Source organism: Barbus barbus, assembly GCF_936440315.1.
Source record: "Barbus barbus genome assembly, chromosome: 36".
NCBI lineage: Eukaryota > Metazoa > Chordata > Actinopteri > Cypriniformes > Cyprinidae > Barbus > Barbus barbus.
The window spans coordinates 28,432,646-28,444,430 of record NC_136714.1 but is presented as its reverse complement, the minus strand read 5'-3'; the positions used below and the strand labels follow the sequence as shown (position 1 = coordinate 28,444,430).

Below are 11,785 nucleotides of genomic sequence, written 5' to 3'. Positions count from 1 at the left end.
AAAACAATGAGGTATCATCAGCAAACAAAGAAATATGATGAGTATTCTGTATATTTATGGGAGAAATAGTTTCAGATTGTTGGACCGCTGGAGCTAAGGGTTCCAAGGATAGGGCAAATAACAGAGGAGACAGCGGGCAACCCTGACGAGTACCTCGATGCGTAAAGAATGGGTTCGAGCGAACAGCGTAAGTGTAAGAGAGTTTAGGCGTCATGTATTGTAAGTTGCTTCAGAGGTTACGGTAACTAAGCAACCGAAATAAAGAATTAAAAATAATCAAAACTTCTACTTAGAGCTTGCTCCATTTCTGCAAATCAGTTTTTGTGAATGAATGGCCTTCATCAACAGCCGCTTGCGCCACCTGCTGGTGAGAGGCTGGCATCAGCTGGAGATCCTGCATCGGTGCTCTACTGCTATTCCTGCGGGTCCCGGATGTGCAACCCCGAATTTTAACCACAGTATGTGGCAGCGATTTCGGAAAGTGAAATAAAATGACCGAAATTTGCCTGTCGAATATTATACATCGCATTTTTAAACAGACTGAATATTTTGGAAATGAATTCTGTAAGGTGAATATGAATTATGGAATTTTTAATTATGAAAATGTGTGTGAAATATTGAAATATTCAGTTTAAATAAACAACTTTGTTCAATTTCAGGACCTAACAATGCAAGCCCTGGAAATACAAGGCATTAAAATGCAAGCACTGTTAATTGCAATGCATCTTTTTTTTTTGCTTTGTGGAATTCAGCATGCTTTATGTTTCAAAAACTATTGTCATTATTCTGCTTCCATACCCTACACTCCTCTCATGATCAGTGGGACCCCTGTGGAGAGGGCGAGTAGCTTCAAGTACCTCGGTGTAACTGCACTGTCCTTGGAGCGGACCTGACCTACATTTCACTGCGGGTTATAATCTGTATAATTGTGTGTGTGACCAATAAAACTCTTGAATCTTGAATCATAACATTAGCAGGTGGCGCCCTGCTGTCATTGCACTAATAAATATAGTAGTTTTGCGCTATTAATCCAAATTTGTGGTAAAATGTTTCAACTTCGGTCAGTCTGATCAGAATATTATTAAAGATATAAACTGGCAATTCTGAGACGAAACTATGCAATACTGAAAATGACAAGCTCACTGCATTGTGGGATATAATGTACAATAGCTAGTTGTGTACTGCACGGTTCATTCATTAGCTTAAAAACATGATAAAGTGTTTGATCTCAGGATGTAACATTAGTAGCTACAAATCTTTTCTTCCATATCGTGACGTACTGAATATAAGCTTAAATGCAAGCAGAGGACCCAGGTAAGGCATTTTATTTTACTTGTTAATTGATCAATTAATTTAGCTTAATCTGTTTACTAAACTTTTACAATATTGACAGGGTAAAGATACAAGAGAAAAGCAAAAAAAAAAATTTAAAATTGATATTTTGATTAAAATGAAAACAAAAGAGAAAAGAAACATGCACTGATGAATCGTTCACAATCTTTCTGAGTTAAAGGGGTCAGGACATGGATTTTAAATGATTTTTTATTTTGTTTCCGTGAGGTTTACTCAGGGCCGTAGCTGGGGTTTGCGGGGCCCCGGTGCAGGTTGTACCATTTGGCCCTGTTTGAAATGGTTTAATTTGTATGTTTGTTCTATTTATTTATTTGTGCTATTTACACAATGTTTACATTTTTTCAAGTTTGTAGTTGTCCAGGTACAGAAACTGAATAATCAAATATAAAATAGCACTGCATATTAGACGGATATTTTTGTAAAAGAGGCAAATTCTGCGTTTAAGCGCTTTGAGACTCTCTGCGCTCGCCCTGTGCTCACAGATCACTGCACAGGTGCTCAATTTGGCTCTTTCACATCTTTTTCTGTTTGCATGTTTAAACTGCGATCTGTGTTTGTTTGTTCAGGTGCAGGAGGATGCGGAGGAGAGCTGGGTTCGGTGTTGCTGTCTGTGAGACACGGCCACGGCGCATGAGCAGGCTACTCAGTTGAGCTTTTCCGCGTCTTGTGTTTGAATGCTTTAAACTCTTTTGAATGTTTAAATTGGCAAGGCTTAAGTTAAAAACACCTGCAAATGATTAGCTTTCATGATGACACGCAGCAGTGGCCCGTCAACTGTCCTGAGCATCTTCTTAGGCTGGCCTCAGCCAATCGGTTGAGATCGCCAGGGGCCCCTTCAGCCGTGGGCCCCTATAATCATTACCACCTTTCACCTCACTAGTGACGGCCCTGGGTTTACTTATGTTAATAAAGTTTTTAGCACAAAAAATGAGTATTTTCAACCCTCATTCGGACCCTCTGTCTAAAACGGCCTGTTTTAAGGGGCGTGTCCTTTAAGGCTCGTCAGTATCAGCCGCTGTTGTGATTGGCTGACATCACTGCATAGCAAACAGTATCACCGCCCCCTCACTATTGCCTGTGAGTGAGTGTTTTGACAACATTATCAAAATAAAACGGTCATTTCCAGACAAAGCAATATGAAATAATTTACTCACGGTCTGTGATGCAGCTGCAGTCAGATCTAGTTCCACTTCATCTTTCAACAAATGATTCTTTGTGACTCCATGACTCTGTGCCTCGATTACAAAACAACATGCTCTGACACGATCCGGGATGCCATTAAGAGTAAACTATCCACTTGTTCCTTACGCTGAGATCCTTCTGATATTTGTACAAAGACGCGAACGAGCTGTTTAAACATGTCTCCATTTGTCCTGTTGACTACGCCTGCTCTGACCCACCTCAGTCCTTAAAGCATGCAGTCGTAATTGCTGTATAAATGCATTTATGCCACCTCCGAGCCGCATTAAACAGTCTGTTTAAAAGATGCCACTTTAGAGGCGCTTCAGTGTAAATTTGGCATAAAATCAATAGTGCGCTTAGAAACTATATTTTTCATGCCAGCTTCAAGCTGATCATCAAATGTGTTTTTTTGGCATTGATCGGCGTCAGGCTCCTACAGTTTAATCAGCTCTATGACTGTAAAGGATCTGCTTTAAAGAGATAAAACCAGCAAACTTTTTACTGGCTACCAAACGGTCGAGCAGACTAGCAAACATCGAGTGTGGACGCTAAATGTAATCGCTGTATGTGTGAACACGGCTTTACGGTTTTCACATGCTATTTGAGTGCTTTAAAGAGATTTTAAAAGATTTTAAGGTTGATTTTTTTATTGTGCATCCGCAAGCACTGTAAAAACATTGATATACAACAGCAAGAACTATAGATGCGTTCATACAAAAACATCTTCACATGCAAAAGAAAAACAATGGTTTTCAAAAGTACATAATGAACGAACACAGTCACGGAAAGACACGTGTGGCCAGACATTCCCCGATTAAAAGAAGATCCTTCATTTCCCAACATCCTCTGAGCTTTAAAATACAAAAACATGACATTAAAAAAAATGAACTGCAGCGATCAACACATTTATAAAAACACTAACAATTTAACGAGTCACACCGCTTGATCAGTGCTCGGTTATTAGTGAGAAGAAACGCATGAAGAGCAATTAATGCTGATTATTAGTGCAGATTGATGACGTCGCTGAAGAGAGGCATGATGGGACATGATCTGCAGAGATGCTGCAGGAGCTGATCTGAGGTCAGTGTTGAGCCGCTTCTGGAGAGAATCAAAGGGTCATGCTGTTCCTGAAAGAATCCATGTGCGTCCATAATAGAGCCATTCTCCAGAACAGCACTGAACCAAGCTTCAGTTCACTCCATCCATCTGCAGGACTGTAGTTTTGCTCATTTGTGAAAGATACGTGATCAAGTAATAAACCAAACAGACAGACAGAGACAGTAAACAATCACTGATATAAATACATGACCAGTCTTTTGCTCTGTTCTGTGTTTATAGTGTAGTATTTAAGACCAAAGTTCTGGAGTGTTTCTGGAGTCCATCTCTGCCGTGTGTGTGTGTGTGTGTGTGCGTATGTGAGTGAGTGTGAGTGTGTGTGAGAGAGTGTCAGTGCGTTGGTCTTTAAAATCATTCAGTGCAACAATAAACGGCTTGAGTGCCCACACACACTCCTCCTCACACACACACACACACACACTCCTCCTCACTCACACACACACACACTCCCTCACACAAACACACGCGTGTCTACCTGAGAGACGGTAAGACCAAACGCTCAATCACACAAAGGCAAACGCTGGATCCCACCCGGGTGAGATGGGCGGCACTGCTGTCAATCATCAGAATGGAGGCGGAGCCTAAGGGGGCGTGGCAGCTACAAACTGTCCTGCAGTTCTTTCGCTTTAATGAGGATGGCGTGAACGTCAGAGATGGGATAGTCCTGAAGAACAGCAGAACATACGTTAGGAGGAAGACGTGTGTGTGTGTGTGTGAGTGAGTATGCGCGCGCGTGTGTGTGTGTGTGAGTGAGTGAGTGAGTGAGTGTGTGCGTGAGTGTGTGCGCGCGCGTGTGTGTGTGTGTGTGTGAGTGCGTGTTACCTGCAGTAATCTCATGTTAGTTGTAAAGTCTCCAGCCAGTAACTGATCTCGAATCAGTCTGCAAAAACACAAAGACGTGAGGAACAGAAGAAAAACCAGTCAATCATTTTAATTTTGTTTCAAAGCAGCTTCACAGTAATAAACAGAAAAATGATAGTTAATGTACTAAAATGAATCTATTATGAAACAAACTCAATTTCAGCTGGAGCTCTACAGAAGACAACAGAGTCGTTATTCAGATCAATTCAGTTCAAATTTTGTTCTCAACAATAGTTAAATATTACTGAATTCTGAATTATTCTGAATGCTAATAAGAGTTGCAAAAAGGTGGAAAATTTCCAGTAAATTTCAGAAACATTCCAGAATTTTTGGAAAGTTTCCGGAAATTTAGCAGAAATTTTCCACCCATTTGCAACCCTAAACCTAATAGTGTTTGTTTCGTCTGTGTGTCAGATCTCACGTGAGCATGGCGCAGCACACGGGGATGAGGAACTCAAAGCGATCCTGATCCGAGAAGAGCGAGTCCCAGATCCGGATGACGTCTGGAAGCAGAAACTCCTGAGAGAGCAGCAGCGTCAGCCAGCGGAAGGTGAAGTACTGTGGCTTGATGTTCTGCTCTTGCTGCAACACACACACACACACGTTGTGTTTCCATGTTTTATGGGGACATCCCATAGGCGTAATGGTTTTTATACTGTACAAACTGTATGTGCTATCGCTCTACACCTGAACCTACCCCTTACAGGAAACTTTGTGCATTTTTAGATTTTCAAAATGTTTTATTCTGTATGATTTATAAGCTTGTTCCCTTAGGGGGACCTCAAAAATGTCCCCAAAAGGTCAAAATTTACTAGTATTACTATCCTTGTGGGGACATTTGGTCCTCATAATGTGATAAATGCCAGGTACACACACACACACACACAGAGTTATGGAGTGTGTGAGGTGAAGCGTGAGGGTTCGGCTGATCCTGATCCTCACCAGCCTCATGTAGAGCTCCGTGTCTTTCTCCTTGAGTTTGGAGAAGACGCTCTCCATCTTGAAGGTGATGCCGCACTGAGAGTCGTCCAGGCTTTTGATGAAGTTATCTCTGTTCTCAGACATCAGGTTAGTGAAGCAGAAGAACGTGTCAGCCTCCGCGTGCTCTACAGACAGAAGAACAGCATCTGATGAACAACTAATCGATGGAATACATAAGAAAACAACATTTCATATCATTATTGATCAGATCTTTGAGCTGAGACTTTATCAAGGGGTTTGAGCGATCGTGCTGAGCTCACTCTATGGAACCTGTTTCCACTGAATACAAAATAAAAAAAGGTAATTGTGAGTTTTTCTCCCACAATACTTTTCTCAGAGTTATAAAGTCAGAATTACGAGATATAGGAGAACTGGCCACCAAATTATGTTTTTTTTTGTTTTTTTTTCTCCATTCTGTCGTCGATGAAGTTTTGGTTCCTCTGGCTTGCTTGGATGGGAATTTCCAGCAATATCGTCAACTTGATTGCACAGATACTATTAGAACTGAACTGAGCTGGATGATCACATCTCTGAATTCAATGAATTGCCTTTAACTGAAAATTGAGTGTATACTATTGTCCTCACACACACAGAAACACACACACACACTCTCACAAACTCGCATCAGTTTAACATCAGCGAGGCACAGTGATGATATGTGTGCTCGTTCTCTTACAGGACATCACTACAGACAGCAGGCAAAGCCTCACCCTTCCACTGGCTGTTGGGGTCTGTGGCGAAGGTGTAGTAAATGGGACCCACGATCTCATTCATGCCCTGAACGTAAGCGATGCCTGGGTTGAGTTTGGCGTAGATGAAGAGAATCCGCTCCACCACTTCCCAGTGCGCTTCGCAGCCGGTCGGTAACACCTCATACTCGTTAGAGGGATACAGGTTTAACGCCTTCCCCGGAGAACTCACCTGAAACACACCCAAAACACCAAACACCCACGGAATCAACATCACACCCCTCAACGCCATTACAGGAACAGTTCCCTATCGAAAGATAACTCCTGTTGCATCATCATTGACGACTGCTTTGGGGAAACTCCTGTTTACTCTGTTACTGAAGCCAGATTGGTTAACGTTTGTATAACTGCACAAACCAATGGCGCTTGAGCCTGGGGGGGGGGGGTCGATTTGCTATAAAAGTCGGCCCAGAGCGCCATTTCATCAGAATCTTCTCCTTCAGCGACGAGACCATCTCTTCGCTGACTCTGCAAGAAGCCGAAGAAAAAGAAGCTTACCTGCCCTTAGCCCGCCCCGGCCTCCTCGACAAGTGGTTCCTCAAGGGTCATCATCAGCCTTCCTCATGGCAGCGACCAGCTCCGTTCATGCCAGAGGTCCACGAGGAGCTCACTAAAACCTGGCAAGCTCCTTGCTCGGCGTGTGTGAACACCTCTACTACAGCAGCTCTCACCACTGTTGACGGCGCTGAGGAAAAGGGGTATTGCAAGCTCCCCCCTCTCGAGGAGGCAGTGGCTGCACACCTGCTTCCGCCAACGAGCCGTGGACTGAAGACGGCAACGCATCCTTTTTCGTGACTTGAACAAGTCTGGCCGAGATCACGGCACAATCTCGGAGCTCCGAACGGCCACGGATTTGGCTCTGTGCACTACCAAGGCGACATCGCAGGCGGTGGGCAAGGCCATGGCCAACCTGGTGGTGCTGGTGCGCCACCTGTGGCTAAACCTAACTGACATCAGGGATGCCAAGAAAATTGCCTTCCTTGATTCCCTGGTTTCGCCCAAAGAACACTTTGGTCCAGCTGTGGACGGCTTTACGGAGCGCTTCACTGAGGCACAGAAGACGTCGCAAGTGCTGCGTCATTTCCTGCCTAAGCGCTCCAGCCCGGCGACTGTTTCAAGCCGCCCCAAGCCAGCGTCCACTTAGCAGCCTGCAAAACCGGCTCAACCTCAGCTCTCCCAAAAGCCGGAGCCGGGGCTTCAGCAGCACCCCAGATCGGCGAAGAGATACTCCTTCCCTAACCGTCAGGGCTCCCACCCCCGCGTAACGCTGGATCCTGGGCCTCAGAAGCCGTCCTGATCTGCATGCGGAGAGGAAAAGGAAAGGGATCATTCTCGCGGACACCGGAATCCCCTCAAAGACACCTCACACCTTCGAATACCTCTGAGTGGTGGAGGTGTTTTAACAGGGCACGTCCTGTCATTTCAGTGTGTGCCCCAAACCACCGCCGTGATAGCGGACCCACATACAATAAAGAGCAAATTTCCTCTCCCTACACTGACACATGTCAGTTCTCCCCCTGTTGGCAGCGAACTGTCATCAGTAAAGCCTCTCGTACATGTCTGATTACAGTCATTACTGAAGGCAAAAACACTCACGAAGGCCAGCTCCCAGCACGGCGAGCTGACCTCGACGAAGATGTCCACAAATGTCAGTTCTCCCCCTGCGGACGGCGATACGTCATTGATAAAAATAGAACCTCTCGCCTCCCAGCTGCCGGTTTGGAAAGCCATCCCAGGTGTGTCGAGTTGGGTTCTAAAAACATTATATGAAGATACAACGAATCTCACATTCTCCGAGCCGAAGTGCACACACTGCGTGTCGTGGAAACGGTCCTCTTAGCAGACAGCGAGTCAGGCTTTTACAGCCGCTACTTCCTCGTTCCCAAAAAAGACGGTGGGCTAAGACCGATTCTCGATCTCAGACTTCTGAATCAAGCCCTCATATGATGGCCGTTCAGAATGTTAACATTGAATCAGGTCCTCGTGCAAATTCGGCCCAAGGACCGGTTCTTGTCTGTGGATCTGAAAGATGCTTACTTTCACATACAAATAGCACCCCGTCACAGACCGTTCTTGAGATTCGCGTTCAAGGGAATGGCCTATCAGTACACAGTCCTTCCGTTTGGACTATCCCTGGCCCCCCCGCACTTTTACAAAGTGCGTGGACGCGGCTCTTTCCCCTCTAAGGCAAATGGGAATTTGCATATTGAACTACCTCATCAACTGGCTGATGCTAGCCGACTCAGAATGGCAATTGATCGCTCACAGGTCATTGTTGCTCAACCACCTAGAGCGCTTAGGGTTGAAAATCAACCAAGAGTTTTCTGTTTCCCAGACAACGAGCGTCCTTTCTGGGAACAGTCATAGACTCTGTGCAAATGCGGGCTTGGGTTACGCCGGAATGCTCCCTGACTATCCAGCGAGCGGTGGCGTCCTTCAAGCTGGGGACCTCGTGTCCCCTCATAGCATTTCAGAGGATGCTCTGCCTCATGGCCACTGCCTCCACAGTCATTCCTCTGGACCTGCTGCATATGCGGCCCTTCCAATATTGGCTAAAAGCCCGCGTTCCGTTCTGTCCCATGCCTGGCGCCCGGGTCGCACTCATGTCAAGGTAACAAGGTAACTTTCCACTGGAGGAAGCGTTATTATTGATTATGGACTCATATTTGAGTTATAAACATCTTGATGCTGGATGCGTTTCATCTTTGGTCTTCTCCAGATGTTAACTGATGGACTGGAGTGGTGTGGATTATTGTGATGTTTTTATCAGCTGTTTGGACTCTCATTCTGACGGCACCCATTCACTGCAGAGCATCCATTGCTGAGACACTGATGCAGAGACACATTTCTACAAACCTGATGAAGAAAAACTCATCCTGGTATCAGATGAACTGAGTGACCTTTGTGGATGAACTATTCCATTAACTAGCAGGGTCAGAGAAATCTACAGGACTGATCTACACACACACACACACAGATCGCTCACCTGCGTCTGTCCATCGCAGCACTACTCAGAGCAAACAGACAGGTCATCAAAAGCACACGTATGTGCATGAATCAGAAACACACACTCACGTTAGTGACACCGCTGCGGTTCCGGTTCACCGTCTGGGCTTTGAGAGTCGTCTGCTCCACGCGTCTCCGTAGCGTCTCGTACTCGTTCTGTGGGTCCAGGATGAGCTGACAGGGGAAGTCTGTGGGCCGCTGGAAGAACGCCATGTCTGGATACAGCCGTCTGACCACACACACACGCGCATGCACACACAGACAGAGACACGCACACACACACACACACAGAGCGAGAGACAGAGAGAGAGAGAGAGAGAGAGAGACACACACACACACACAGAGAGAGAGAGAGAGACACACACACACAGAGAGAGAGAGAGAGAGAGAGAGAGAGACACACACACACACACACACACACACACAGAGAGAGAGAGAGACACAGACACACAGAGCGAGAGAGAGAGAGAGAGAGAGAGAGAGAGAGAGAGAGACACACACACACACACACACACAGAGAGAGAGAGAGAGAGAGACACACACACACAGAGAGAGAGAGAGAGAGAGAGAGAGAGAGACACACACACACACACAGAGAGAGAGAGAGACACACACACACACACACACACACACACAGAGACACACACACTCTAATGTTAATCAGAGTCAACAAATGTAGAAGGTAAAATGCAAAAATACAAATGAATCAAACAGACATGAATCTGGATCATCTGTGATCTACAGATACTCTACCAGTCAAAAGTTGAACAGTAAGATTTTTTATGTTTTTTAAAGAATTCTCTTCTGCTCACCCAGCCTGCATTAATTTGATCCAAAATACAGCAAAATCAGTAACACAGCGAAATCATAGTAATATGCTGATTTGCTGATTTTAATCAGGATAACAGCGAGTGTCTTCGTTCATGTAGTGTTAATTTGCTGAATGATGTGATCTCATCAGTCACCTGACGTCTTTATCGATCTGCAGCAGAACTTCGTTGTCTTTGAAGTAGGTGTTCCACTGACTGTCCGGGTTTGGATTCAGAGGCTGGAGACCAGAGAAGAACATCACAAGACTCTCTTCACAAACTTCAGCATCAAGACTACGGTTCGAAACACTCTTTTCTTGAGCTGTTCATCAGTGTTTAGATTGAGACTCACGTGATCCTCCAGCGTCACGTCTCGAGACACTCCCAGGTTGGCCTTGGCTATCCCCGGCTGGATGATCATCTCCCGCAAAAACTGAGCGTACAGATCCCTGACCAATCACAATTAAGCACATCAGCGTAATCAACCTGTGTGTGTGCGTGTGTGTGTCAGTGTGTGTGTGTGTGTGCAACCTCTGTTTCTTCAGGAACACCTCCCATAACGCCTGATCCAGCGGCAGGTAATTCAGGAGGATCTGAGAAATGCAGGAGAATATTTCTATCATTCTGATTCTTCATTTGTTTACATGAGACTCGGATCACACTGACCTTCCAGCAGAGCGCACGGATGCCTCCTTCACACGGGATCCCTGCGAGACACGGATGAGACTGTGAACACGCCTGCACACACACACACAAACACACACTCTCACACACACACACAAACACACACACTCACTCTCTCTCACACACACACACACTCTCTCTCTCTCTCTCTCACACACACACACACACTCTCTCTCTCACACACACACACACTCACTCTCTCTCTCTCTCTCTCTCACACACACACACACACACACTCTCTCTCACACACACACACACTCTCTCTCTCTCTCTCTCTCTCTCTCACACACACACACACACTCACTCTCTCTCTCTCTCTCTCTCTCTCACACACACACACACACACACTCTCTCTCTCTCTCTCTCTCTCTCACACACACACACACACACACACACTCTCTCTCTCTCTCTCTCACACACACACACACACACACTCTCTCTCTCTCTCTCTCTCTCTCACACACACACACACTCACTCTCTCTCACACACACACACACTCTCTCTCTCTCTCTCTCTCTCTCTCTCACACACACACACACACACACTCTCTCTCACACACACACACTCTCTCTCTCTCTCTCACACACACACACTCTCTCTCTCTCTCTCACACACACACACTCTCTCTCTCTCTCTCTCACACACACACACACACACACACACAGGACCTACCGCTGAAGCAGAGCTCACGCAAAGCCTTGAGGTCGATCTTCTGCTCGCTCAGAGCCGCCTTAAACTCCTGGATCCTGAGGAACACGAGAGATCTGTGAGTGTCTCTGATCACAGGCCTGACCTCAGCCCAAAATCACACAGAGAAGAAACCGGATGCTGCACAAGAAAATGCCACCGTTTCTCATAGTAACTGCAGAAACATGCAGTAAAATGATGGAAATAACGTGTAATGTGTATGAAGTATGAAGAACACAAGGGTTTCGGATCCAGACGTTCTCACTGAATCTAAAGAGAAAAATAATCTTGGTTAGGGTTACAGCTAAACTCTGTAGGAGGGTGGATCTCGCGAGCCAGATTTGAGTATCACTGAT

The 11,785-nt window shown here is 45.6% G+C and overlaps 1 protein-coding gene across 1 annotated transcript in view; it reads right to left on the bottom strand.

The window, feature by feature from the left end:
- Positions 1-3,167: 3,167 nt before the first annotated feature.
- Positions 3,168-11,785, bottom strand: part of LOC306855646 (TBC1 domain family member 13-like) — a 9,975-nt gene continuing 1,357 nt past the window's right edge. The window contains exons 2-12 of the mRNA XM_079394436.1: positions 11,415-11,488; positions 10,724-10,764; positions 10,589-10,650; positions 10,410-10,506; positions 10,214-10,296; positions 9,318-9,477; positions 6,204-6,414; positions 5,455-5,618; positions 4,934-5,094; positions 4,474-4,531; positions 3,168-4,315 (exon numbers count right to left, since the gene is read on the bottom strand). Of these exons, the coding sequence (XP_079250562.1) occupies positions 4,250-4,315; positions 4,474-4,531; positions 4,934-5,094; positions 5,455-5,618; positions 6,204-6,414; positions 9,318-9,477; positions 10,214-10,296; positions 10,410-10,506; positions 10,589-10,650; positions 10,724-10,764; positions 11,415-11,488 (1,177 nt within the window). The 3' untranslated portion in view covers positions 3,168-4,249. The remainder of the gene's footprint in view (positions 4,316-4,473; positions 4,532-4,933; positions 5,095-5,454; positions 5,619-6,203; positions 6,415-9,317; positions 9,478-10,213; positions 10,297-10,409; positions 10,507-10,588; positions 10,651-10,723; positions 10,765-11,414; positions 11,489-11,785) is intronic.